At 59.2% G+C, this 24,939-nt stretch overlaps 1 protein-coding gene across 1 annotated transcript in view; it reads left to right on the forward strand.

Moving 5' to 3' along the window:
• VAV2 (vav guanine nucleotide exchange factor 2) overlaps positions 1 to 24,939 on the forward strand; it is a 228,344-nt gene that overhangs the window by 175,549 nt on the left and 27,856 nt on the right. The window contains exons 5-12 of the mRNA XM_030919729.1: positions 3,321 to 3,423; positions 7,886 to 7,984; positions 9,765 to 9,833; positions 10,887 to 10,987; positions 16,869 to 16,968; positions 18,287 to 18,382; positions 19,383 to 19,451; positions 23,253 to 23,339. Coding sequence (XP_030775589.1) covers positions 3,321 to 3,423; positions 7,886 to 7,984; positions 9,765 to 9,833; positions 10,887 to 10,987; positions 16,869 to 16,968; positions 18,287 to 18,382; positions 19,383 to 19,451; positions 23,253 to 23,339 — 724 coding nt within the window. The remainder of the gene's footprint in view (positions 1 to 3,320; positions 3,424 to 7,885; positions 7,985 to 9,764; positions 9,834 to 10,886; positions 10,988 to 16,868; positions 16,969 to 18,286; positions 18,383 to 19,382; positions 19,452 to 23,252; positions 23,340 to 24,939) is intronic.

A 24,939-nucleotide genomic window follows, 5' to 3' on the forward strand; every position in this document is an offset into this window, starting at 1 on the left:
CGGGAGGCGGAGCTTGCAGTGAGCTGAGATCCGGCCACTGCGCTCCAGCCTGGGCGACAGAGCCAGACTCCGTCTCAAAAAAAATAAAATGAAAAGAAAGTGCTCTCTGATGTGGGAGGGCATGAGTGACCCAGGTGTATCCACTTGTCAGAAAGTTACCACTAAGGATGTATTTTGATCCTTAAAAAGCTTAACAAAAATATTGTGAAAACCCTATGCCTGCCATTTCTTACCAAGCTTGAGATGCAGCAGGTGCTACATAGATGTGGACTTGTACCTAGATCCCAGCGTGACAGTTCTGACTGGGCCAGGGAAGAAGCAGGTGGGCGGGGGACTCTGCCTTTCACACCCCTTTTCTAGGTCCACCCGGGCTTCAAAGCATCTTTTGAGTCTCATCTGTTCAGGAAGATTCTGACCATCCCAGCCTTCCCTGTCCTCTCCCTCCTTAATATGTTTGGGCTCGGGATGGAGCTCGTGCCTCCTGCATCCCGGGATCAGTGGATTGTATCCTGTATTTCCCAGAATACGCTCAGGCCTTGTCAGAGCCAGGCACGTCATCGAGAACTCAGTAAATGGCAGTGCTAGGCCAGTGCGGTGGGAGGCACGAGCGAAGGATGTGTGTCCATGACATCTGAGAGACCTGCAGCAGCTTGGGCTGGGTTTCCCATCTGCACCGTGACAAGCCTGGGGCTCCTGCGGGAGAGGAAACACGTTGCATGTCGTCAGCAGCCGGTTCTGGTCGACCTGTGATGGAGGTGGCACAGGGTCCTTTATGAACAGGCTCCTGAGTGGTTGAGGGGAGCCCTGGGCTCTGTTGGAACGCCCCACCGTGTGGCCATTTGCCATCCCTGCACGGGATGTCCTCCAGGCCCCTGTCCAGGTCCGGCTTGCAGCCTTTTTTGATCCATGTCATCAGCTCTTGCAACATTTCACAGCCAACCCCCCTCCTTCCACCTGGCTTGTTGGAGAAAAGCCGACGTCTTTCTCTAGACAGTCTGAGTGGCCTCATCTGCCCTTGAGTTGTCTCGTTCAGCAGCCTGGAAGCTTCCCCGTCTCGCCTCGCCTCCAACTGTCAAGAGTTCTCCACAGACGCTTTGCCGCCAGCCTCACTCTGCCGTGTGACGGAAACGTGGGGTGGCTGGCAGCCGCTGAGAACAACCCCTGCCGTCACTTTTGCCTGCGTCCCTGGTAGCCTGGCAGGCAGAGCAGTGGGGGCTGTTTCCTTGGGGACAGCATCTGGAGAGTAGGGGAGGTAATTTGTGTCATCACAGGTGACAGTTTCTAAGGCAGTTGCTGGACCTGGCTGGGGACGGACCTTTGATATGGGTTAGTAAGAAAACCTATGAGCTCACAAACACCCTTCCTGCCTTCATGTCTGTTCCCAGGGCAGCGTCTGTCACCAGATTGTGGGCCCAGCCCGTCTGACGGCTGCCTTTGCCCTGGCTTCAGTTCTCCCGCACAGCTGAGCAGCACCCAGACGGACCTCTCACGGTGGAGGGTGGGCAGGGAGGGGAGAGGACAGTGAGCGCATGCCACAGCCCTGCCCCTTGCTGACCATTTAACCTCAGTGTGTTTGTTTTAATTTGCACAATGGCCACAGTGCTGTCTACCTCCAAGGATTCTGTGAGGCCCAAAAGAATAACTTTTTCTACAGGTGCTAGCACACAGAAGGGCTTGCCCATGCGTGGGTGGCTCTTTGAATGCTGGTTGGAGGGTTCCATCAGCCTGGTCTGTCCCAGGGCCGTCCGCTCGCTGCCAGCTTTGCTCCTCTGGCCGGCTTTCAGCCGCCTCACTCACACCTGTAGTGGTGCAGAAAATGAAGTACTCGGAGTGACAGCTTCCTCCTCCTCCTTTGCCCGCCTGCCTGCAGGAGGCTCCACAAGGCAGGAGCTGGGCTCGCCCCCAGCTTCCCCTCTAAGAGAGGCACAGATGCTTCGCCCACAGACAGAGGCCGTGTGGCAGGTGCATTGCAGCGTGTCCTCCAGGGAAGGTGCTGAGGGCCTTCCTCGAATGCACACGTGCCCTCCCTCTCTCAAGTAGACCTCGAATGGTCCTCCCCAACCCAAGCCTTAAAAGGCGACAGCTGATATTCAAAGACCAGGTTCGGGATGAGGCCATGGCATACAGCGTGGCTGGGGAGCCTGTTCCTGAGTGCCGCAGGGATGGTTCCTGCCCCGGCTTCTGTCCCTGCCTCGCCTCCCTGCGTGCTGGTCATGGTGGCAGTGGAAGGGGGTGCTCTGCATTTATTTCCATCCTTCTCCCATTGAACTTTGCCACCCACTTTGAGCCCAGGCTGTGAGATGCGTCCTTGTGCAGGGGTGAGGGCTTGCAGGGCTGAATACACCACCGGTCTGGACCTGGGATGACTCCTGCCCCTCCGCCCCCAGGTGCAGTGAGCCCCCAGCGGGTCCTGTGGAAACGGGGCCGGGGGGGGGGGGGTGGTTAGATTGGCTCAGGTGCTGATTCAATGAGAGACTTCCCGAGCCCCAGCAGGTCAGGTGTGGAGCGTCAGGAGGGGTGAGGAAGCCCAGTGTGGGGAGGGGCCAGGCTCATCTGCTGCCACTCACAGAGTCACTGCAAACGTAGCCAAGGAGCTGCATCTAGTCCACGGGTGCCTGCAACAGTCCAGATCACAGGCCAAGTGGCGATCCTGGTGGGTGTCTTGGAGGAGGCAGCCCGCGAACTGAGTCCTGCAGGTGGACGGGTGGCTTGTTGGAGTAGGACCGTGAGCTAAAACAAAGCTTTATCGTATTAGACTTTGGTGGGAATTTCTTTGGCTCTGGTTTCAGAAGGCAAATGATAAACTCCGGGTCACCCTCCATGTACCTGGAACCTTTGCACCTTGGCTCCAAGGACTGGAAGAGCCAGGGCTGAGCTGGGAGCACTCCGGGCTCCAGGTCACAGCCTTGGGCTGGGGGAGAGAGGCTTCTGGTCTGGAGGCAGGAGCCGGGTGCTCCCGTCGGGTAGGGTTGGGAAGATTCTGGTGAGGGCAGGGGTCCCGCCCCTGGACCTCTGGCCTATGTCCCCAGTATTTACCAAAGGGCTGGAGAAGTGGGAGCTTTGTCCTGGCAGATCCCTCTGAAATGCACGTTGTGGAGGCAGCAGGCAGAGCCCTGGGGGATGCTCCCTGCGCTGCCCGGTTCACTCCCACAGAAGCCCTGCAGGTGGGGCCCACCCCACTTTGTAGACTGAGGCCCTGGGCAGGTGACCTCACTGTGGCCCCAGCTGCCTGCGTCCCTCATGGACCCTCGTCCTCTGCGGCTTCCTGGTCAGGGTGGTGGGAGCCTCCCCTCCCCTCTAACCTGCCTCCTCCTGTACAGCGAGCATGACCTGGGGGAGGACATCTATGACTGCGTCCCGTGTGAGGATGGAGGGGACGACATCTACGAGGACATCATCAAGGTGGAGGTGCAGCAGCCCATGGTGAGCCCTGCTCCGCTCCTTCCCTCCCCTCCCCTCCTCTCACCTCCCCTTCCCCTCCTCTCACCTCCCCTTCCCCTCCTCTCACCTCCCCTTCCCCTCCTCTCACCTCCCCTTCCCCTCCTCTCACCTCCCCTTCCCCTCCCCTCCTCTCCCCTCCCCTTCCCCTCCCCTCCTCTCCCCTTCCCTCCTCTCCCCTCCCCTCCACTCCCCTCCCCTCCTCTCTTCCCTCCCTTCCCCTTCCCTCTTCTCCCCTCCCCTCCTCTTCCCTCCCTTCCCCTTCCCTCCTCTTCCCTCCCTTCCCCTTCCCTCTTCTCCCCTCCCCTCCTCTTCCCTCCCTTCCCCTTCCCTCTTCTCCCCTCCCCTCCCCTCCTCTCTTCTTCCCTTCCTTCTCCTTCCCTCTTCTCCCCTCCCCTCCCCTTTCCTCCTCTCCCCTCCCCTTTCCTCCTCTCCCCTCCCCTTTCCTCCTCTCCCCTCCCCTTTCCTCCTCTCCCCTCCCCTTTCCTCCTCTCCCCTCCCCTTTCCTCCTCTCCCCTCCCCTTTCCTCCTCTCCCCTCCCCTTTCCTCCTCTCCCCTCCCCTTTCCTCCTCTCCCCTCCCCTTTCCTCCTCTCCCCTCCCTTCCTCTCCTGTCCCCTTCCTTTCCCTCCCCTCCTGTCCCCTTCCTTTCCCTCCCCTCCCCTCCTGTCCCCTTCCTTTCCCTCCCCTCCCCTCCTCTTCCCTCCCGTCCCCTCCACCCCCTCACCTCCCCTCCCCTCCCCTGCTCCTCTCTTCTCCCCTTCCTTTCCCTTCGGTCCTCTCCCCTCTCTTGCTCTCCCCTCCCCTCCTCTCCTCTCCACTCCCTTCCCTTGCAGAGCAGCCTGGCCCTTGCTTAACACAATACTGAGCCATCCCCATGTCTGAGCCACCGAGGGGGAGCTCCTCTGGTTGCAGGGGGATGTCCAGAGAGTCCACCCCTTGGTCCTTCCCAGTCCCCTCGGGGCTCCTCCAAGGAGCAACCTTGGAAACCCTCACCGAGTCCTGGTCCGCTCTGTGCCCTTCCTCTCTATGGAGATGTTCTCAGGTGCCCCAGAGGTGACACCACCACTGTCGTGACCCCCGCCCGTGTTGGCATGGGATTCTTCTTCCAAGGGTTTGCAGGACCCTCAGTCCTTCCTGCCCAGGGAGCCTTAAGATAGTAACTTGGCTCACAGTCTAAAGCACACATCATTTTCCCCCTTTGTGTGGAGAGTGATGAGACCAATATTGGCCCAATTAGCCAGCTGTGCGTCTTTTATGTTTGGAGGATATTTATTTCCATGCAGGCAGTGGCGAATCATCTCTCGGATACCAGTTTGCTCCGCGTGGGTTTATTGCCAGCAGCTGCTGTGTGGAAGGTGGGGATCCAGCAAAGCTGGAATGGGGAGACAGGGACCTGGTGGGGCAGGTCACAGGCCCTCGGACCCCCAGGCTCCCGAGAGTGGGCAAGATGCTACTTGCCAACCGTGGAGGCTTTTGATGCCACTGTCTTTCCCCGAAGAAATGGGAAATTTCTCAAAAAGCTGATCTCAGTGTTTTCTTTTAGTGTGGGAGGAACCAGCTGGTGGTGGAGAGGCAGAAAGCTGGGGAAACCAGTCCCTAAAGAGACCTTGCCCGGAGGCCTTGCCCGCTCTGCTGGCATCCTGCTGGGAGAGACAGGCAGGTGCAGGGCTGGGGGTCTCACAGCCCCCAAACTGACTCTTTTTTTTTTTTTTTTTTTGAGACGGAGTCTCGCTCTGCCGCCCAGGCTGGAGTGCAGTGGCCGGGTCTCAGCTCACTGCAAGCTCCGCCTCCTGGGTTTACGCCATTCTCCTGCCTCAGCCTCCCAAGCAGCTGGGACTACAGGCGCCCGCCACGTCGCCCAGCTAGTTTTTTGTATTTTTTAGTACAGACGGGGTTTCATCATGTTAGCCAGGATGGTCTCGATCTCCTGACCTCGTGATCCGCCCGTCTCGGCCTCCCAAAGTGCTGGGATTACAGGCTTGAGCCACCGCGCCCGGCCCAAACTGACTCTTAAGAGCAGGTTTCTCTGCTTGTCCCTGAAGGGTCTTGAGCTGAATTTTGTTCCCCGCCATTACCGGGGGGTCTCCCCACAGGGATGATGGCCCTTTGTGGAGGCAGCAGGGCCTCCAGTTTGCCTTCCTGGGGAGCCTGGCTGGGCAGCTGTTTGGGCTGGAAGGCTGACCCATGGCCCTGCTGCTGGGGGCTCCCCTCACCTCCCCAGAGCTGGCCTGAGAGGTCCCAAGGTGGCCGGCGAGCTGTCTGGACTTGGGAATGAGCTCTGACTGGTCAAGGCCAGTTCACTCCCCAGGTCGTTTGAAAGCTGGGCATCCTTGGCCTGGCATGGTGGCTCAAGCCTGTAATCCCAGCACTTTGGGAGGCCGAGACGGACGGATCATGAGGTTGGAAGATCGAGACCATCCTGGCTAACACAGTGAAACCCCGTTTCTACTAAAAAATACAAAAAAAAAACCTAGCCAGGTGAGGTGGCAGGCACCTGTAGTCCCAGCTACTCGGGAGGCTGAGGCAGGAGAATGGTGTGAACCCGGGCAGCGGAGCTTGCAGTGAGCTGAGATCGCACCACTGCACTCCAGCCTGGGCGACAGAGCAAGACTCTGTCTCAAAAAAAAAAAAAAAGAAAAAAAAAAGAAAAGAAAGCTGGGCATCCTGCAGGTAAACTTCAGCAGGTGGGTGCATTGCCTGTGAGGTTTTGTGGGGGATCCTGGCCCTGGATCATGCAGCCCCTCTCTCTCAAGACCCCCATCCATGCCTGGCGAGAGTGGGTGCTCCCTGGAGCCCACTGCTGTCCCTGGTTCTGAAGAGGTCTGACCTCTTTGAGAAAACATGTGAAGGGACGTGGAGCGTCCACAGAACCTGCCAGGCTGGGTAACAGCGTTGCCTGTGTCTGGGGTGGAATGCACCCTGCTGTCAAGCTCTGCATAGTGTCCTCGTGCCCAGCGCTGGTCCTGCTGGTCTCGAGCTGTCCAGTCTATCCAGGCAAGGGCTGGGGGCAAGGGGCAGTTCCTGCTTCCTACCAGGGTCCTCTGAGATAAAACAGCTGCTTCCATGTCCTTCCCTGTCATGTCTGGAGCTCTCTGAACAGCCCCAGTAGAAGGTAATAGAGATGGTGACTTCCCCAAAGGAAGGTAAAGCCAGAGGATGGCAGGTGCCACTTCCAGAGCCTGAGTAGGGGTCTGTTGTGGAGGCTCTGGCCCCTGAGCTGTCACCCTGCCCAGCTGGGCAGCACGAGGGGCTGTGATGTGGCTTCAGGTCTGTTGGCTGGTTGTGGGGTGGTGTTCCTGATGTCCCAGGCCCAGGTTGCAAGGACAGTGTGGGCCCTGCTAACTGGTGCTGTTTCTGGTTTCTTTCTCCACGCTTGCAGATTAGATACATGCAGGTGAGTGGCCTGGAAGGGGAGGCTGGGGACGTCCTGCCTGCACCATCTTCTTGACCTTTCAGGGAGGGCTCAGACCTCTCTGAGAAAACTCAAGACCCTGGAGACATGGTCAGACACACGTGACTTCAGGCATCACAGACCCTTAGCACCCCCGTGGTCCTGTATCCCATCTTGCATGTTGCCTTAGAGATCTGCAGCCTGGCAGACCCAAGGGGAGCCTTGGGGATTTCTTGGAGGATGTTGATGGTCTTAGGGCTGACACAAGTGCTGTGGGTCTCAGCACCATTTCTCCAGAGCCTTCTGACAGATGTGGTTCACCCAGCCTAACAGAACCTTCAAGATAGTGTTGGGAAAATCCCCCACTGCCCCACAGTGACCCCCACCTGTCACCTCACCCTGGACCACTGGCCAGGCAACCTCTGAACAGTCCTGCCCCGGCCACATTCCACCAGAGGTGGGGGCAGGCCCTGCTCTGGAGGAGGCCCCAGGGACCCTGCTGGTGGAGGTGGGGTCATCTCAGGCCCCCTGGCTAGAAACCAGTGGACACTTGGGGGAAGAGTCCAGCCTGCAGGTGGCTGGTACTGAGACATGCAATGTCTCAGTGGATGTGGTCTGCATGGAGTTGAGCACACAGTCTGCTGTATAGGGAGGACTTATGCACGCAGTAGGTGCTTTAGCAACTCACTCCTGCTCCTGTGTGGGAGGGGATAGCTTCCGCGGCCCTCACCCCAGTCTGGCAAAGAATTGAGATTCAGAATCAGAGGAGTAGGAGCCTGGGATTGTAGAAGCCTCTGCCTCCAAGCCTTCCTTGGCACTGTCCCCATGTCATGGCCCCTCCCCGTGCCTCAGTTTCTTCATCTGCAAAATGGATGCGAAGGGGTTGGCCCTCTCTGTCACCCCTCCGGCTGCAGCACTGCACACTCAGTGACCTCGTGGCCAAACCCGAGGAGGTGTCCTCGTGTGCGGTGGTGTCCGGGTGTCACGGTGCAGATGTGCAGGTGGCAGGTGGCTGGGCCCATGGGGTCCTGTTGACACCCCCTTCCCTTCTCTAGAAAATGAGCATGACTGAGGATGACAAAAGGAATTGCTGCCTGCTGGAGATCCAGGAGACCGAGGCCAAGTACTACCGCACCCTGGAGGACATAGAGAAGGTGAGGGCGGGCGGTGGCTGCTGGAAAATCGCAGCAGCCACTGTGGTCATCCATCCCCTGGGAGTGCATCCCGTCCATCCCCTGGGAGTGCATTCCGGAGGCAGGGCCGCAGGGCCTCTCTGACAGGCGAAGGAGATTTGGTGGCCCTCCCAGCTCTGCCTCCGGGTATCCCCTACCCAAAAGGAGGGTGCCCTCTCCTTTCCTCTGCAACCCCTGAAGCCCCAGCCTGCGCCTGTCCCTGCCTCTCCTCCGAGCCTAGTCGGGGTGGGATTACGGCTTCAGCTCCTGAACGTTGCTCTAAGGCAGGCGCTGAGCTAGCTCCTCATGTATTCCCCCCCATCCCACCTAGAGCTGCTCCCCAGCCTCTCCACCCTCAGCCTCTGCCTCTGGAAAAGGGAAGAAAGCTCCCATGGGGAGCTGGGAGTGTCCTGCACAAGGCATGGTCGGGCCTGGTGGCCAGAGCTGCAGACTCCAGCTGTTCCACTCTGGTGCATCTGAGTCCTCTCCCGCTGGCCTGCTGAGCTCCTAGAGGGCTGAGGATGCGCCTTCACCTGCCCTACCCAATTCGGGCCTCCTGTAGGCACCTGATCGGCCTGGCTCTGGGACATTTCCCCGGCACTTCTGAGTCTTCATTGCCAACTGCTAGTGTTTACTGGGGAGAAAAACCAACCTTGTTTTAAAGCTGGAGTCTCATTTCTATCCTCCGGTTGTGGTGTGGGGTCCAGGGTGGCCATGGTGCCTCCAGCCAGGAGACCTGGTCTGCCCCCTTGGACCCAGGCTGGCTTTGCTCCGGCCGGGCCCCCTCCTGCTGCCCCATCCTCTGGTCCCTGGCCAGCGGCCTTTCTGCACTCACATCTGTACATCCTGGCCCAGGTCCTTCCAGCTCCCTTGAAGCCCTGCTCATGCCCTGGCAGAGTCCCGCCCCTTCCGAGAATCCTGGCTCTGAGGTCGGCCTCTGCTGGGGTCCTGCTGGCCTCTGCATCCCTCTGTGGCTGAGTGCTGCCTCAGAAAGCAGGAGGGCTCTTGGGGTCTGTCTGCACCCTGCCTGGGGCCGCCACCTGGGTGTGTTTGCTTGGACAATGCTCTCTGCGTCATGGGGTGGCCAAGGAGTGGTCCCGCAGCTGGGCCCAGAGGATGCCTGCAGAGCTGCTGGCCACCCTGACCAGAAGCCACTCGGGGAGCAGGAGAGGAGAGGGTGGCAGGGCCTCCCCAGGCCTCCAGAGCAGGGTCGGCAGCCTCACACGTCCTCATTTTCACTTCACATCCTGCCTGAGGCTGGGACTGGAGGACTCTGGTCCCAGGCTGCACCCCTGCCGGCACTTCTCCAGATGGAAAGCATCCCTTTTGATGACAGTTTTGGGGTCGTGCTCAGGAGCACAAGCTCAGTGTTTGAGTGCTGGGTGGGGACCACAGCCCTGTCCATCCAGAGAGTCCCCGGGGTGATGGCCCTGCTTCCTGGGTCTCAGTCCCTCACTGCAAGCCACAACCCCAACGCCCAACTCAGGGCAGCCATAGCACCCACGTCCACCCTGTGTATGAGTGGCCACCACAGGACTCTGCCCCTGTCATGCTGGGAGCATTAGAATCTTTACCCCCACACACTTCCCCGCCCTGAACTCATCCCCAGAGAATGGAGCCCGATGTGGCCAGAACACAGGTGTACCCCAGTCAGCATGGAGCACCCCAGTGTGCCTGCCTCGGAGCTGCCCCAGGGACCCTCCCCAGCAGCTGTGACCTTGAGAGGGTGGGCGACAGCAGCTGGCGGACTTCTCTCTTCCAGAACTACATGAGCCCCCTGCGGCTGGTGCTGAGCCCAGCAGACATGGCAGCTGTCTTCATTAACCTGGAGGTAAGGGTCCTGGCACCCCTCACTCATGCCGGGCTCTGGGCTCTAACTCGGCACTGGCCACACATGTCCTGCTGTCCCCAGGGCCTTGGAGAGCTGCACCCCTGCAGCTCCGTTGTGGCTCGTGCTGGCCAGAAGGAGGAGCCCCCACCCCTCTCTCCACGGTCTTTGGATTTAGGAGCCAGGGTAGCAGGTTTCTGGGCTCCCCTTGTCTGCGGGGTGAGGGCGGCACTGACATGCATGGCTGGAGGCACGGATGACCCTGAGAATGTAAATGAAGTTTTTGTCAGCGGCCAGAGAGAAGCGTGTCCCTCCATCCCTTTGAGCAGACCTCCTTGCCTGCCCTGCGGGTGTCTGAACGCTGTCATAGAAAGGCAGTTCCCCATGCAGAGTCACCTTGATATGGTTAGCAGAGCAGGGCGCTGGCACCAGGCTCCGGCGGCCACGTGTGGGTGGGCTTCCTCCAGGGACACGCTGCTCCTGGCCCTTCCTCCTGGCCTGGTGGCCACAGGTGCCAGCAGCTCATGCAGTGGCTGTGTCCTGCCTCCCTGGGTGTCTCATTAGCTGCAAGGGTGGGCTCTGGTCACTGCCCTGGATAAGGCTGGCTTGGACCCCAGAGCTTCCTGTAGTCTGTGCCTCTGACCCAGAGTTCATCTGGCCTTGAGCTGTGGTCCGGATGGAGGACGGCAGACAGAAAGGGGCCTGGGGTGGGGATGGGGGTCCTGGGGTGCGGCCTGGGCACAGGGGTACTGCACTGTGCCGCCCCACTCTGTCTGTAGAGCCTGCCCTGAGTCGGCCGCTGTGTGTCAGATGGGCTGATGCTGGCTGAGGGCGACTTCCCTCCCGCACATACTGGCTCTTCTGTGCACCATTGCCATAGAATCTTCTACCGGAATCACACCGTGGCATGCACAGATATGTGGGGTGCAGGCCCAGCACCCGGGCCCCTCACCCCCTTGACAGGAACCACAGAACCACAGGGGTGCCTTAAGGGTGGCGCTCCCGTCTAGCCTTGGGTGGGCCTGGCCAGGCACTCACAGCTCTTTTTCAACCCAGGACCTGATCAAGGTGCATCACAGCTTCCTGAGGGCCATCGACGTGTCCATGATGGTGGGGGGCAGCACGCTGGCCAAGGTCTTTCTCGATTTCAAGGAAAGGTGAGTGGCTGCTGGCCCTCTGGGGCTCCTTGGCCCCTCCCTGTCTGTGGAAGAGTTTACACAAGTGGAACTCTTGGGTTTTGGGGTGTCCCGAGACAGGGGCCGCCTCCTCTGGACCCCATCCTCCCTTGTTGAGGATGCCGCCCACCCCGAGCCACAGCCTGGATGATGGAGAGGATGTGGAGCCTCCTATCCTGTGGGAGCTCGGCAGGGGCAGGATCCAGATTCTGGACGTTTCTACCTAGCTGTGAGGGGTCGCCATCCAAGTGGCTTGGCTGTCCCAGTGGAGATCTTGGGCCCCTGCTTCTCCCTTCTGTGCCTTTGTGGCTGGTTCTTTAAAGTTAGGATGCGGACAAGGATGAAAGGAGGTGGCACGTGAAGCTTAGACGATGCCCAGGCTGTTGGAGGCCGGGGAGATGGCGTTTCTGGGGCTTAGCCGATGCCCAGGCTGTCAGAGGCTGGGGAGATGGTGTTTCTGGGGGTTAGACGATGCCCAGCCTGTTGGAGGCCGGGGAGATGGCGTTTCTGGGGGTTAGACAATGCCCAGGCTGTCGGAGGCCAGGGAGATGGCGTTTCCAGCCATGGAAGTCGCGAGAGAGCCCCATCAGGGGACGGTACCAAGCTCTCTGTCCCTTGGAGATCCTTTGGAGGTGCCCGAAGGGGTCTATGCTAATGCTTCCTGAACCTGGCTGCTCACTAGAGCCACTGGGGAGCTTGTTACAAATACCATGTCCGGGGTCCACTCTTGGAAGGGTCTGCTGTGGGGCCTGGGGAGTTGTACAAGACCCCACAGGCGCGTCTGACCACGCGGCCCTGGGCCAGGCATTGGATGCCCAGGTCCATCTCTCCCTCATCTGTAGGAGGGTCCCCTGCATCATCCGCCAGGTGACTGTCAGCATAGCTCACACCCCTCCCTGTCCAGGCAGCCGGGGACAGGCCCAGGGCTGGATTCTCAGGCACGTTGCCTGGGAAACCCTGCAGGTGCTTCCCCGTGTGCTCCGTAGCTCCAGGAAAGGTGCTCCCCCGTCCCCTGTGAGGAGGGTCCCGGAACCTGCTCTCCAGGGGCCATGGCTTGGGGGGTTCCCGGAGACGCAGTGGAGCAGGCAGTGCTTGTGGTCAGGTGGCAGAGGTGACCAGGAGAGCTGACGAGGCCCAGCAGGTGTGAGCACACTGGCCAGCCCCGGAGGCGTAAGAGTGGGCAGGGGTCGGGGGAGGACAGCTCCCTAACCTGCCCCAGCAAGGTGTTCCCTTCATCTGCGGGTGAGCCGATAGAGCCCAGCTGGCGGGTCGCACTGGCTGGCGGCTCAGTCCCTGGCAGGTGTGGGGTACAGCGGACCTTCTCAGTGCCTTGTTCATGCTGTCCCTCGGCCAGGAAGGGAGGGAACCACGGATGAAGCATGGTTTACTTTGAGGCCCATTAAAGGCTGAAGCCCCGGAGCAGGAATGGCTGGCTGTGAGGTGGAGTGACAGGGTGGATAACCTGCCCTCTCCCGGGAGCCTCCCTTCGCAGTCAGGCTGCCCTGTGACACCCCTGGCCCCATCCTACCAGCAGGACCTTGCATGCGTGGCTCCTGCCCAGGAACAGCGGGCATCTCTGCCTTGGAGTGCCACTGCAGTGTGGGCAGCGCATCCAGTCACAGGCCCGGCCCGAGAGCTCTGTGGACAGGTGGCTTCATCCGTGGGAGCAAGGCCTGTGGCCAGACCCGTTAGTCAGGGTCTGTTTGGGGAAGGGGCTGGCAGCGTTTCATCAAAGCTCATCACCAAGTCATCGTGGTTCCATCCCAGCATCCAGCTTTTCTGCCCCATTCCTCTCATTTTGGAGTCGGCCCCAAGGTCCTGGTTCTCGCTTGCTGGATGAGTCCTGAAGCTTTCATAGGGTGCCTGCTGTGTATGGCCACTGAGCTCTGGACCGAGGATATGCAGTGAACAGAGCTACTGGCCTCTCACTGGTTGGGAGGGATGAGAACCAAGACAAGACAGAGGAGCTCGGGGGCGCTGTGGCATTGCTGGAGAGCCCAGGAGACCCGTGAGGGCTGCTAAGCCGAGGACGGGTCCCCTTGAGCACAGTCCTGCAGGGGTGGGGTGAGGCGGGTGGGGGAGCAGAAGCTTGGGGGAAGGTGAGAGGCAGGAGCTCAGTAGTTTCCTACTGGGCAGCTCTCCAGGGAAGGACTGCAGGGTCCTGCAGGAGCTTTCAGGGAAGGACTCTGGAGGGTTCTGCAGGGGCTTCCAGGTCAAGGGAAGGATTTAGAATTTTTCTTTTTTAAAGCGAGGGCATGAGGAAGCTGCTGAGGGGCTTTGTGACAGGGTTCTGGCAGCTCGTCAGGGGTGAAGGGTGGAGTAGCGTCCCCGTGTGGCGTGACCAGCCCTGAATGGCAGGGGACAGTCACCTCCCTCTTTTTGACGTTATGCCTTTATGAATGTAGCCTTGGTCCTCAGACAAGGCAGGAGCTCCTCTTAGCCTTTCCCTGTAGGCCTAAAAAGGGGCATCTCCCACCCAGAGGGACACTGGGCCTTGGGAAGGAGTTTGCATTCTGCAGCTCTGGATGTAGACAGAGCCATGTGGTTTTTCTCTGTGGCTGGGGCTGGCCAGGCTGAGCCTGGAGTCCAGCCCCTGGTGGCTTCCTTGAGTGAGGCAGTGAGTCATGCTGGGGGAGTGGGGGCATACGGGGACGTGGAGGCAGGAGAGCTACAAAGGGAACGGCCTCAGGGAGCTGGCAGCCCCGCAGGAAGGCCACGGACTGGCTTTCAAGAGGAGCTCTCTGTGGAGCTTTGCACAAGCACTTTTGGGAGAAAAGCAGAACAGAACAAGATGAAGGCCATGCCCTCCTCCCCTGGGGCTGTGTGGGATTTCCTTGTGCGTTTGGAGATGAAGGATCCAAGACAGGCGAGCGCTTTGGTGCACCGAGACTTCTGCTCGGAATCCTGGAACGAGTGAGGCTGCCCTGTGGATGGTTCCTACCCGAAGTCCAAGGCTGGGTGGTTCCGGGGTGCTACCTGCAGGGAGAGTCCCTGGCCTCAAAACCCCCAGTAGGGGTTGGCTTGGCCACCTCCTCTGGCAGGGCTGCCTTTGGGAACCTCTGAAGTCAAGAAGCCTTAGCTCTCGCTCTGTCTAACCCCCACTTCCCAGATGGGGAAACGGAGGCCAGAGCTGGCAGCTCAGCCGTGGACCCGCTTGTTCCTGCATCCTTGGTCCATACCTGAGCCCATGGCCTGTGGCCCTCAACCCACGCTGGCCTGTCCCTGAAAGCCTCGAGGTTCATCACCTGCCCTGGTTTCCCCACCTGGAGTCCTTAGGTCAGGTCAGGGGCACTTTTCAAAGGGGCCACAGGGGTGGACTGGGGGCATTAGGGTTCCGGGACCTCCTGCCGTGCTTCTGGTCTGGTGTCATCATCAGATGGGAGGCACAGCCTGGAGGCAGGGGTGCAGCCCAAGGACCTGGGCTTTGGGGTCGGTGACTGCTGGTGATTCCCTTCTCAGCTACGGGCCTCTCTGAGCCTCAGTGTCCCCATGGGTAGAACGGTGACAATCACAGCCCCAGAGCTTCCAGCCCGGGTCCTGGCACCAACTGATGCCCAGTGTGTGTGGCATGTCTTCTGTGCCTGGCTCTGATCATTCTCTTACGGTGGAGAAAACACCGATCTGGAGCGGGGCAGGTGCAGGCAGCCGCTAGGGCTCGGTGTCTTGTCTGCTCACTTTTCAGGCTGTCTGGTGGTCTCTTTAATGTCCCTCTGTTCCTTCTCCCCCCTCCTACTCTACCGGGGGCTTCTGAAGCTTTTGTTCTTTTTTTTTTTTTTTTTTAAGGGGAAAAACCTTTTTCTCGATTGCTTCCAGAGATGATAGGTTTTCACCAACTTTTATATGAAAATGATCAGTATAATAACAGACTCATTTAGGTGGAAACCAGGGAGCAGGTTCCTATTTAAAGTGGGTCCCGGTCAACACACGGCCCCAGCACCAGGCAGGAGGCAGGCCCTTTGCAATGATGGTGATGCTTCTGTACAGACCGCCCAGATCTGTGGACACGGGACACACCCGTACAGACCCCACATGTGGGCCCTGTGGGACCGGCCACGGGTGCTTTGCTTGACTGTGGCTGGGCCAGGTGAGCATCGAGCAGGTTCAGGTCCTTTATCAGAGTCATGGACCGTCAGCCTTGAGTGCCAGAAGTGTCCCTGCAGGCTTGTGAGGGAGGATTCTCGGGCGGCCTGAAGAGGTGCCAGCCACTGGACCCCACGTGCAGCGCTCGGAGGGTGTCAGGGCCTCTGTCGCCCCTGGCCGCGGTGAGGACAGCCTCTTGAGCATTTGTTGGGAGTGGGAAGTGTGTCAAGATGCCTGTCCGTGTGCCTGAGCCAGCAACAAAGGGACGTGCTCCCTAGGCAGAAAATGTGTTCCCAGCCACGGTTGTGTTCTTATGAGCCCAGAACTCCAGAGTTGGGAAGAAAGTGAGCATTGTGTGGTCCAAAACCCCATAGGTGTGGGGAGTGGGGCCTGTCTAGGGCCCATGTGGCAGAGCCACCTGGATGGAAACCTGTCCCTGCATCAAGACTCCATGATCAGGACGCTTCTTCCCGAGGGCGGCCCTCCACAAAAGCCAAGCTACAGGCCCAGCTGCCTGCCCTGAGCCCCAGGCCGGGTGCCCTACGGCAAAGCAGCTCTCATGATGGAAAAAGAAATGGCCCAGAGGCCATGGTGACCTGGTCCCGAGAACCTGCACTGGGCTTCCCGGGCCAGGGAAGGCTCCAGACGCTAACACGCAGCCCTGCCAGAGAGCACATCACCAGGACGCTGGGTCCGGCCTAGCCCTGCAGGCCAGACTGTCAGCTCCTAGCAAGTTCATGGAGGCCTCAGTCGCCCTGCCTGAAGGGTGAGGCTGATCACACCCATCTTTACAAATGGGCAGAAAAAGTCGTCAGGCTTGTTGGCAAAGCACCTGGCAGCAGCTGCCTCGGCGAGTGGTGGCTCTTGTCATCCTTGTCACCAACATGGTCACCTGGCGTGGTTCTTCTTCTTTGGGACTGCCCTGTCAGTGGGGTGACAGGGTTTTCAAGATGAAATTTCAGGCTGGTAACCTAAGACCCTGAGGCTCCAGAGGCCGGGAACCCTGGGTTCCAGTTTGTAGAGATGGGGGCCCAGTGCAGGGCAACGGAGAAGGTGCTGTGGCTGAAGAGACCAGCACAAGGCACTGAACTGGGAAGCAGAGTGGCTGGGAGAGCGATGCCGGGGCCAGGAGGAGGTGGTGGGCAGGACACGAGGGCCGTCCTCCTGGGCATCTTCCCGGGACCTTGCTGGTCCTCCCAGGTCCGGGGGCCACATGATTGCCTGCATCCCTGGTGAGGAGGGGGCCGTCACTGACTGCTGTTGTCCCCTGCTTGTGGAATCCGGGCACCATGTAGAAGCACCAAGGGTGACACTTGGGGGTTTCCCAGCTGGCACAGCACCAGGGTGAGCCCTGAGCCAGCACAGGCCTCGGTGCTCAGGGCCTAGGGACAAGAGTCTGAGCCCTCCTGGGGTCTTCCTTCCTGGGGCGATGCCAGGAAGGAATCCTTTCCTCCAGCGTTGGCCCTTTTCAGGGGTGGGGTGGGGGGTTGAGAGCTCCACCCTGAATCCCCAGCCGGGACCTGACCTAGAACCACCTGGGACTCAGGAAGAGCGGGGCACCCCCTCTCCCAGCACGCCGGCAGCCGTCCTGCGGCCCGGTAGCATTTCAGGAAGGGTAAAGCAGCCTCCTGGCCGTCGCATATGTCCACGCGCAGGGAGCTGTCAGGGGAGGGGACTGTTGGTTGCGCACCTACAGCCTGCTGGGAAAAATGGACGGGCTCACTGCAGCCCCGAGCAGCTCATTAAACCTGTGTGTGTGTGTGCGTGTGTGTGCAATGTCCAGGCTCCTGATCTACGGGGAGTACTGCAGCCACATGGAGCATGCCCAGAACACTCTGAACCAGCTCCTGGCCAGCCGGGAGGACTTCAGGCAGAAAGTCGAGGTAAGTCCTGCCAGGCACTGGCCCTGGCCTTGGCTCTAAGGTTGCAGCTTGCAGGCCGGAGCTCATTAGGTACCAGCCTCTCTCTTGCCCATTTGTTGGGAAGGTGGTGACGGGGATGGTGATATAATGGTTTTTTGTAGATTTTTCTTTTTTGCATTGTGTTGGGTTGGGGATTGGGTTGGGTGGAGGTCACCATCCCAGGCCAGGACACAGCGAGACTCCCCATGGAGATAGGGCCTTGGGACTGAATCTAACTCAGCAGGGGGCTCTGGCTGACCCCGACCCTGGCCTCTGCTGACCCCAGGGAGCCCCGGGTAACATTTGCTGGGAACTGTAGGACCACCCACCCCTCATGCATCCTCACCCCAGGCCCAGGGCGAGTCTCTATCAACTGGGGGCTCTGACTGACCCCTGACCCTGGCCTCTGCTGACCCCAGGGAACACTGGGTAACATTTGCTGGGAACCATGGGGCCACCCACCCCTCATGCATCCTCACCCCAGGCCCAGGGCGAGTCTCTATCAACTGGGGGCTCTGACTGACCCCTGACCCTGGCCTCTGCTGACCCCAGGGAACCCTGGGTAACATTTGCTGGGAACCATGGGGCCACCCACCCCTCATGCATCCTCACCCCAGGCCCAGGGCAAGTCTCTATCAACATCTAGTTTCTCACGTGAGCCCCTCCCAGCCCCTCCTGTTCCCAGCTGGAGTTTCCAGGCTCCATCTGGTCAGTACACCCTATTTTCTGCGTGGAGCCTGGTGTAGAGCCCTCTGGCTGTAGCAGTGGTGGAGGCAGTGTGGCCCCCCAGTGGAGATGCCTGATGCCCCCCAAGTTCAGACAATGAATGGGGGAATGCCCTGGTTCCTGGGAGTGGCCCCCACAGCTCAGTGCAAGCTGGCGCTCCACCTTGCTTCTCCCAGAGGCCAGACCAGAGAGGGGCTGGTCAACGGGGCATACCCTGCTGCCCTTCTCCAAAGGACCTGGCCTGGCAGAAGAGTCAAAGCCACATCCAGGCAGGCCCAGCAGGCGCTCTGGGAGGGTTCCTGTAGCATCGCACGTGTCTCACTGCGTCCCGGCCTGGCCAGTGCAGATACGGCAGGGTGGGAGAGGTGGCGCGCCCCCACCCACGTGTTGTGAAGCCCATTCCTCTGCATACACCGGGTGCATGGGCTGGTTCTGGGAGCCTGGCTAGAGAAGAACCAAACGTCTGGGCCCGAGTTCTGGGCTTAGGTCTCCCCTTTCTGTGGGCGAGGGTACAGGTGGGTGGATTCAGGCTTTCCTCAGGGAGGGCTCTCCCATCACCCTGTCGCCCTCCCAGGAGTGCACGCTGAAGGTCCAGGATGGAAAATTTAAACTACAAGACCTGCTGGTGGTCCCCATGCAGAGGGTGCTCAAATACCACCTGCTCTTGAAGGTGAGGCCCTGGGCCCCGGGTGCCTGTGGGGTCATCACTGCCAGAGTTAGATGAGGGCTGGCAGCTTCCAGGGGGTGTGGGATGCAGCCCACAGACAGATTAAGTTGAATATAAACAAATCAGTTCGTGCTTAGTTCATTATCACTGTTCAATGCGTGTGATGAACGATTATCACAGTAAATATACATGGGAAGACAACTCAAGTCACTATTGAGGTCAGAAAACTGAAGGAGACAGAAAAGTGTCCTCACACCAGGAATAGGAAAGCTACTGTGGGCCGGGTGCGGTGGCTCAGGCCTGTAATCCCAGCACTTTGGGAGGCCGAGGCGGGCGGATCACGAGGTCAGGAGATCGAGACCATCCTGGCTAACACAGTGAAACCCCGTCTCTACTAAAAAATACAAAAAACTAGCCGAGCATAGTGGTGGGTGCCTGTAGTCCCAGCGACTCAGGAGGCTGAGGCAGGAGAATGACGTAAACCCGGGAGGCGGAACTTGCAGTGAGCTGAGATCCGGCCACTGCACTCCAGCCTGGGCGACAGAGCGAGACTCCGTCTCAAAAAAAAAAAAAAAAAGAGAAAGCTACTGTGGTTGATCTCTGAGCTTCCTGGTGGCCACAGCAGAAATGGAAATGGAAGGGCTTCAGGAGAGACAGACCTGGGAGGGAAGGCGGTGGTTTCTGCCAGCCACCTTGTGAGGCCTTTTCCCGTGAACTGCTGGCACAGAGCCTTGCTTTTTGCTGCCTTCATGTCCTTTCTCACGGTCACTCCCTTCCTTTATCCACAAGATCTGGGAGTGCCCCACCAAGATGTGGGGTGTCCCCCTGTGGAGGGGTCACTCTCTGTCCTTTGGTGGTGGGCAGCCAAACCCAGCCTGGGCTGGCAGGTGGGGTGGCTTTCTTCTGAGGACTTTGTTCTATGCTCACCCCCTGCACTGGAGGGGTCAGTGCAGAGGCCAGGACCCCCGAGTGGTAACACATGACACTCTTCTCCCCCCTCCAGGAGCTTCTGAGCCATTCTGCAGAACGGCCTGAGAGGCAGCAGCTCAAAGAAGCACTGGAAGCTATGCAGGTGAGTGGGTAAACTGAGGCAGGGGAGAAGCCATCGTGCAGCTTAGCACACCATGCCCGTGTGGTCTTGGACTGAAACTGGGCTCATTAACAAGCCGTGATTGTGACTATAGACATTTTCCTGGGACAGCAGGAGTTGGGGCGGGGCAGGGCAGGGGGTGAGACCCACAGGAGGTGGAGGTGACGGGTGGAAGGGCACTGCAGGTCAGGTGCCCCCTCAGGTGTCCCGGGTCCTAACGTCACCTGTCCAACAAGACCTCCTTTGAACCTCCCCTCCCCCTGCTTTCCCCCCAGGCACTCGCCTCCATTCTGGGCTTTCTGGCCCAGTGCTTCTCACTCCCAGCTCTGAGCCTTCTGCTTCTAAAATGCTACCTCAGGGCCATCTCTCTGCTACCTGCCTGGGGAACTCCTTCACTCCTGGCTGTTTCAAGGACACCCCCCTCCCGCATCAAGCCAGCCATGCCTCCCTTTCTCCCCTTGTCCGAGTGAGCTTAGCTCATGTCACTCCCTTGCTCAGAAACCTTCCATGGCTCCCTCTGCCCATGAAGCAGGCATAGGCTCTTCACTCTGGCACTCCAGGCCTTCTGCAGGATGCTTGCCCCCAACGTTGTAGCTGTGTTTACCACAGTTCCAGGCAGATTGGATCCCTCCCAGGCTCCTGCACATGCCCTGCACTTCCCCGGGTCCACGTGTTGTCTCAGGTGCACCCTCCTCCTCGTCACCTGGCTGCGTCCTGCTCATCCTGCCTTCGCCATGGACAGGACGGTTTCCAGGGAGGATCGCCCCTGACTGGGTTCCATCCTCAGGGAACTGGCTTCCCCGTGGGTGGCACTCTTACTCCTGGACACAGTTGTTCATGCCAGCCCCTTCCCAGCCAGGCCTGTGTCAGCCACGGTCACCTGTGTCCCCAGGTCAGGCATGGCACCCGGCATGGGGTAGGTCCCCTCCAGCCACATCTGGATGGAGGGATGATGGCTCCCCCAGCATCTCCCTCGTTGGGAACACGGGACACCTCTGCCAACTCCCCTCAGGGCTGCAGTCCTGCCCTCTGATACCTGGCGCCTGCCCTCTGAGCAGCCCCCTGGGCTGTGGGCCCCCTTTTCCTTTCCCAGGTACCTCATTTAAGGAGCGCCCTCTGGGCGGGGGTGGGGCTGTAATCTGTCTCCGTTTATAGCTGCTGTTGGGCTGGGACAGGAGTGGAGACCAATGCTTGGCCACCGGTGCTAGGAGGTTCTCTGAGCAGGGCTTGTCCTCTGGGAGAAATTTATTCCCAATCCTGTGGGCACTCATGTGTGAGCACGGGAGGTGGTCCCAGAGACCTTCAACTCCTGTGCCGCTCGGCTCCACTGGGCAGCGAGCACCCTGAGGAGTGCTCCAGGAAAGCTTCCTGCCATGACGGACTGATAAAACTTTCTTGGTGTCAGCTCTGCTGCCCCCAAGCCGCCCCTCTCCAACACCTGCTCTGGCCTGTCTGCTGTGAGCCACGGTTTGTGAGCCAGCACGGATGTGTCCTCGGGGCCTCTGAGACAGTGACAGCAGGTGCAGTGGGCCGTGCACCCGGGCCCTGAGTGTGGTCTTGCATTTCATACTCTCAGCACTTGGTGTCTGGCTGGCGGGTGGCTCTGAGCCCCTCGACGGGACAGTTTCGCAGGAGTGTAGCTCACAGTGCTGCACGAAGTACTCTGTGACTTGCAGGTGTGCGTCTGCCTTTCTGAGAGCCACCGAACCTCATCATGAGACTTCAGGGCTAGGGGGGATTTTAGAAGTCTTTGGATCGATTCCCAATTTATATAGGAAGTCATTCATGCAGCCACTATGGGAGTCGTCACTGTACCTGGGCTTGATTTCCCCTTGGGACTGAGAGCTCACTCCTTGTAAGGCAGTGTCTTTGAGAGTCGGCTGCCGTGCCTCGGTGGGCCTGAGGTCTGTCTCCATGGGAATTGTGGTTTTAGGTCTGAGCTCCATGAGCTGACTGCAATCCTGCCTCTGTATCAAAGTACAGACATTTCCCTCACCTGCTCATTCATTTGGGCAACTTCCATCTGTTCCTGTTTCATGCCAGGCATTGGGCCAGGTGCACACAGGGGCCACGGTGGTCAGATTTGTAATGTTTCTGCTGTTGGGGTTGAAGGGGTGGTTCTGAGCTCTAGACTCACCACTGGGGTCCCTGTCTCTGGGAATTTATTCCTCATTTTAAAGGTAAGTGGACAAGAAAACAAAACACCCCTTTCAGACAGCGTGCTGCAGCCTCCCCAGGAAGCTCCCCACTGCGGGGTGGGTGGGGAGCCGACTGTGAAGTCTTCTAGGAACGAGGAAGGGCGGGAGGGATGGGAACCTGCTGACGACCTGGCTCTGGCTCTGGCTGGTCACTTGCATTTTGGGGAATTCCGCCCGCTGCTCTGGGTGGGCAGGGCCAGGACCGCCCATGTGGCCGGCTCCCTTGGGTTCCCACGCGGGCCAGGTTGAGATACTGCGTTTTCTGTCTGGACTGAAGTGGGCACTGCTCCCTGGTGGCCAGCACAAGAACTGCAGCATGGCAGACAGGCGCTGGATTGGGGATGGCCAGACCCATGGAGAGAGGGACTTCCTGACCCCTCATTGTGTTCAGGCTCCAAGGGGCGGCCGTGGCTTGGAGAGGTTGGGGAGGGGGAAGCTTCCCAAGAATGGGGACCTAGGTCAGCCCAAGCCTAGGTGGCTCTTCTGTGGCCTGATGTGGCTCCAACACACAGGGCTGCTTCCCTCTATTAGGATGTTTAAGAGGGACCACATGGTAGGGTAGAAATAAGCAGCACCAGCCAGGAGTTTGGGGCTGTTGGGATTGTTCTTCACTGACGAGGTGTGGCTCTTGGTCAGTGTGTTCCCTTCCCTGCCTCAGTTTCCTCATCTGTCATGTGGAGGTGGTGCTTTTCAGCCCTCCTGTCTCGAGGGCGGCCTCCCCGGCAGGATGGAGGAAGGAGGTCCAGAAACGCCCAGTGCCTGGATGCTGGGTGGGTGGAGGTCCTTGAGGATTGGGCTCCTGCATGCATGTGCATGTGTGCACACACACGCTCACACACACCCTGCACAGCACTGCTTGCTCACACACACAATCGTCGACACACCCCACTCAGCACAACCTGCTCATATACACACACACACCACCCAGCACAACCCTCTCACACACACAATCACATACATCCCACTCAGCACGACCCGCTCACACACACACACACACCCCAGCCAGCACAGCCCGCTCACACATACTGTCACACAATCACTCATACACACACCACAGCACAGCCCCCCCACACACACACACATGCTCACACACACGCACCCCACCAGCACAGCTCACTCACACATGCACACAATCACACACACCCCACCCAGCACAACCCGCTCACACACCCCAGCCAGTACAGCCTGCTTGTACACACATGCTGTCACACAATCACTCACACACACACCACAGCACAGCCCCCACACACACACACATGCTCACACACACACACCCCACCCAGCACAGCTCACTCACACATGCACACAATCACACACCCCACCCAGCACAACCCGCTCACACACACATGCTCTCACACACCACAGCAGTCCACACACACAGTCACACATGCTCACACACACGCACCCCACCCAGCACAGCTCACTCACACACACACACACCCCACCCAGCACAACCCACTCACACACACATGCTCTCAATCGTTCACATACACACAGCACAACCCGCTCACACACACACACACATGCTCACACACACACTCCCCACCCAGCACAGCCCGCTCACCCTCTGCCTCTTGTCTTCAAGGACTTGGCGATGTACATCAATGAAGTTAAACGGGACAAGGAGACCTTGAGGAAAATCAGCGAATTTCAGAGTTCTATAGAAAACTTGGTGAGTGGGACTGACTCTTCAGGCTAGGGAAGGTTGATGAGGACGGTACCTATAAAGTCACGTTCACAGCTGCAGTATTGAGTGAGCTCCATGGGCAGCCACACCACGGCTGCCTGTTGAGAGGCTGGCGCCCGGCAGCTTCTGAGTTCGATCTCAGACCCCCCAGCATCCACCCTCCCTTGCCCACCATGGCCAACCCAAGTGCCCTGTGCCCTGAAGATGGCCTGTACTTAGGGGGCAGGGGAGGGGATGCGGAGGGGGCAGGGGAGGGGACAGGGGAGGGGTTGGGGAGGGGACGGGGGAGGGACTGTATTCATTCATTCATTCTCCCCCCAGCCTAGACAGAAGACTCCTTCAAGTCCAAGAGGAGAACTGTGGCTCCCAGGGGCAGGAGACAGCCCCGGTCCCTGGACCCCTGGCCCACCCTCACCTTGACTCTCCCCTCCAGGGGCAGTGGACAGGGTTTGGGCCCAGGCTTGGTGGGGCCGGCAGTCGCCTCTGCTCCTCGGACTCCATCAGGCAGGCGTACCACCTCCCGGGACACTCCCCAAAGCCTGGCCCTGCAGAGGCCAGGCTTGGGCTGCTGAGTCAGTCACCTCGTCCTGCCTGGGGAGGGGATGCACCACCCCGGGAAGCAAGCTCCCTGGTCTGTACTGACCGGAACGGACTTGCCGAGGATCTGCCGGTTCTAACCCGGGATTCTCCCCCTCAGCATTGCTGGCGTTTGGGGCCGGATCATTCTTGGCTGTGGGAGCTGCCCTGTGCATTACGGGATGCGGAGCCATGTCCCTGGCTGCCACCCACCAGATGCCAGTAGCACCCCCACCCCCTCAACTGATGCCAACCAAATATGCCCCTGGACATTGCCAGAGGGTCCTTTGGGTAGCAGGATTACCCCCTGGTTGTGAATCACAAACATTTCACCCTGGTGATTTCACTCGCATGAAGCCGGCGGGGGAAGGTCCCTGATGCCCAGGCTACACCCACCCGGTGCTAGCAGCACAAAGAGAACGCCCTCCGCAAACGCGGGGCATGAAAAAGCACCCGCAATACATCGGCAATGAAAGAAAAAAGAAAAAAGCTTCTGAAGGGCATTATGATACTGCCCCCTTTATCTTTCATGTTAGAAATAAATTAAAGTGGGCCGGGCGCGGTGGCTCAAGCCTGTAATCCCAGCACTTTGGGAGGCCGAGACAGGCGGATCACGAGGTCAGGAGATTGAGACCATCCTGGCTAACATGGTGAAACCCCATCTCTACTAAAAATACAAAAAACTAGCCGGGCGAGGTGGCGGCGCCTGTAGTCCCAGCTACTCGGGAGACTGAGGCAGGAGAATGGCGTGAACCCGGGAGGCGGAGCTTGCAGTGAGCTGAGATCCGGCCGCTGCACTCCAGCCTGGGTGACAGAGCGAGACTCCGTCTCAAAAAAAAAAAAAAAAAAAGAAAGAAAGAAATTAAAGTGTGTGGGTGCAGAGGAGGCTGAGGATGGCCGCACCCCGCGCCATCAGCACCTGGTGGGTCCATGCTGCTATGAGCTCCTGTGCAAGGCATTTGCAAATGTGTACAGTGAGCAGGACGTGAGGAGAAAAGTTCATTTTGTT

Source organism: Rhinopithecus roxellana, chromosome 16 (genome assembly GCF_007565055.1).
Source record: "Rhinopithecus roxellana isolate Shanxi Qingling chromosome 16, ASM756505v1, whole genome shotgun sequence".
Taxonomy (NCBI): Eukaryota; Metazoa; Chordata; class Mammalia; order Primates; family Cercopithecidae; genus Rhinopithecus; species Rhinopithecus roxellana.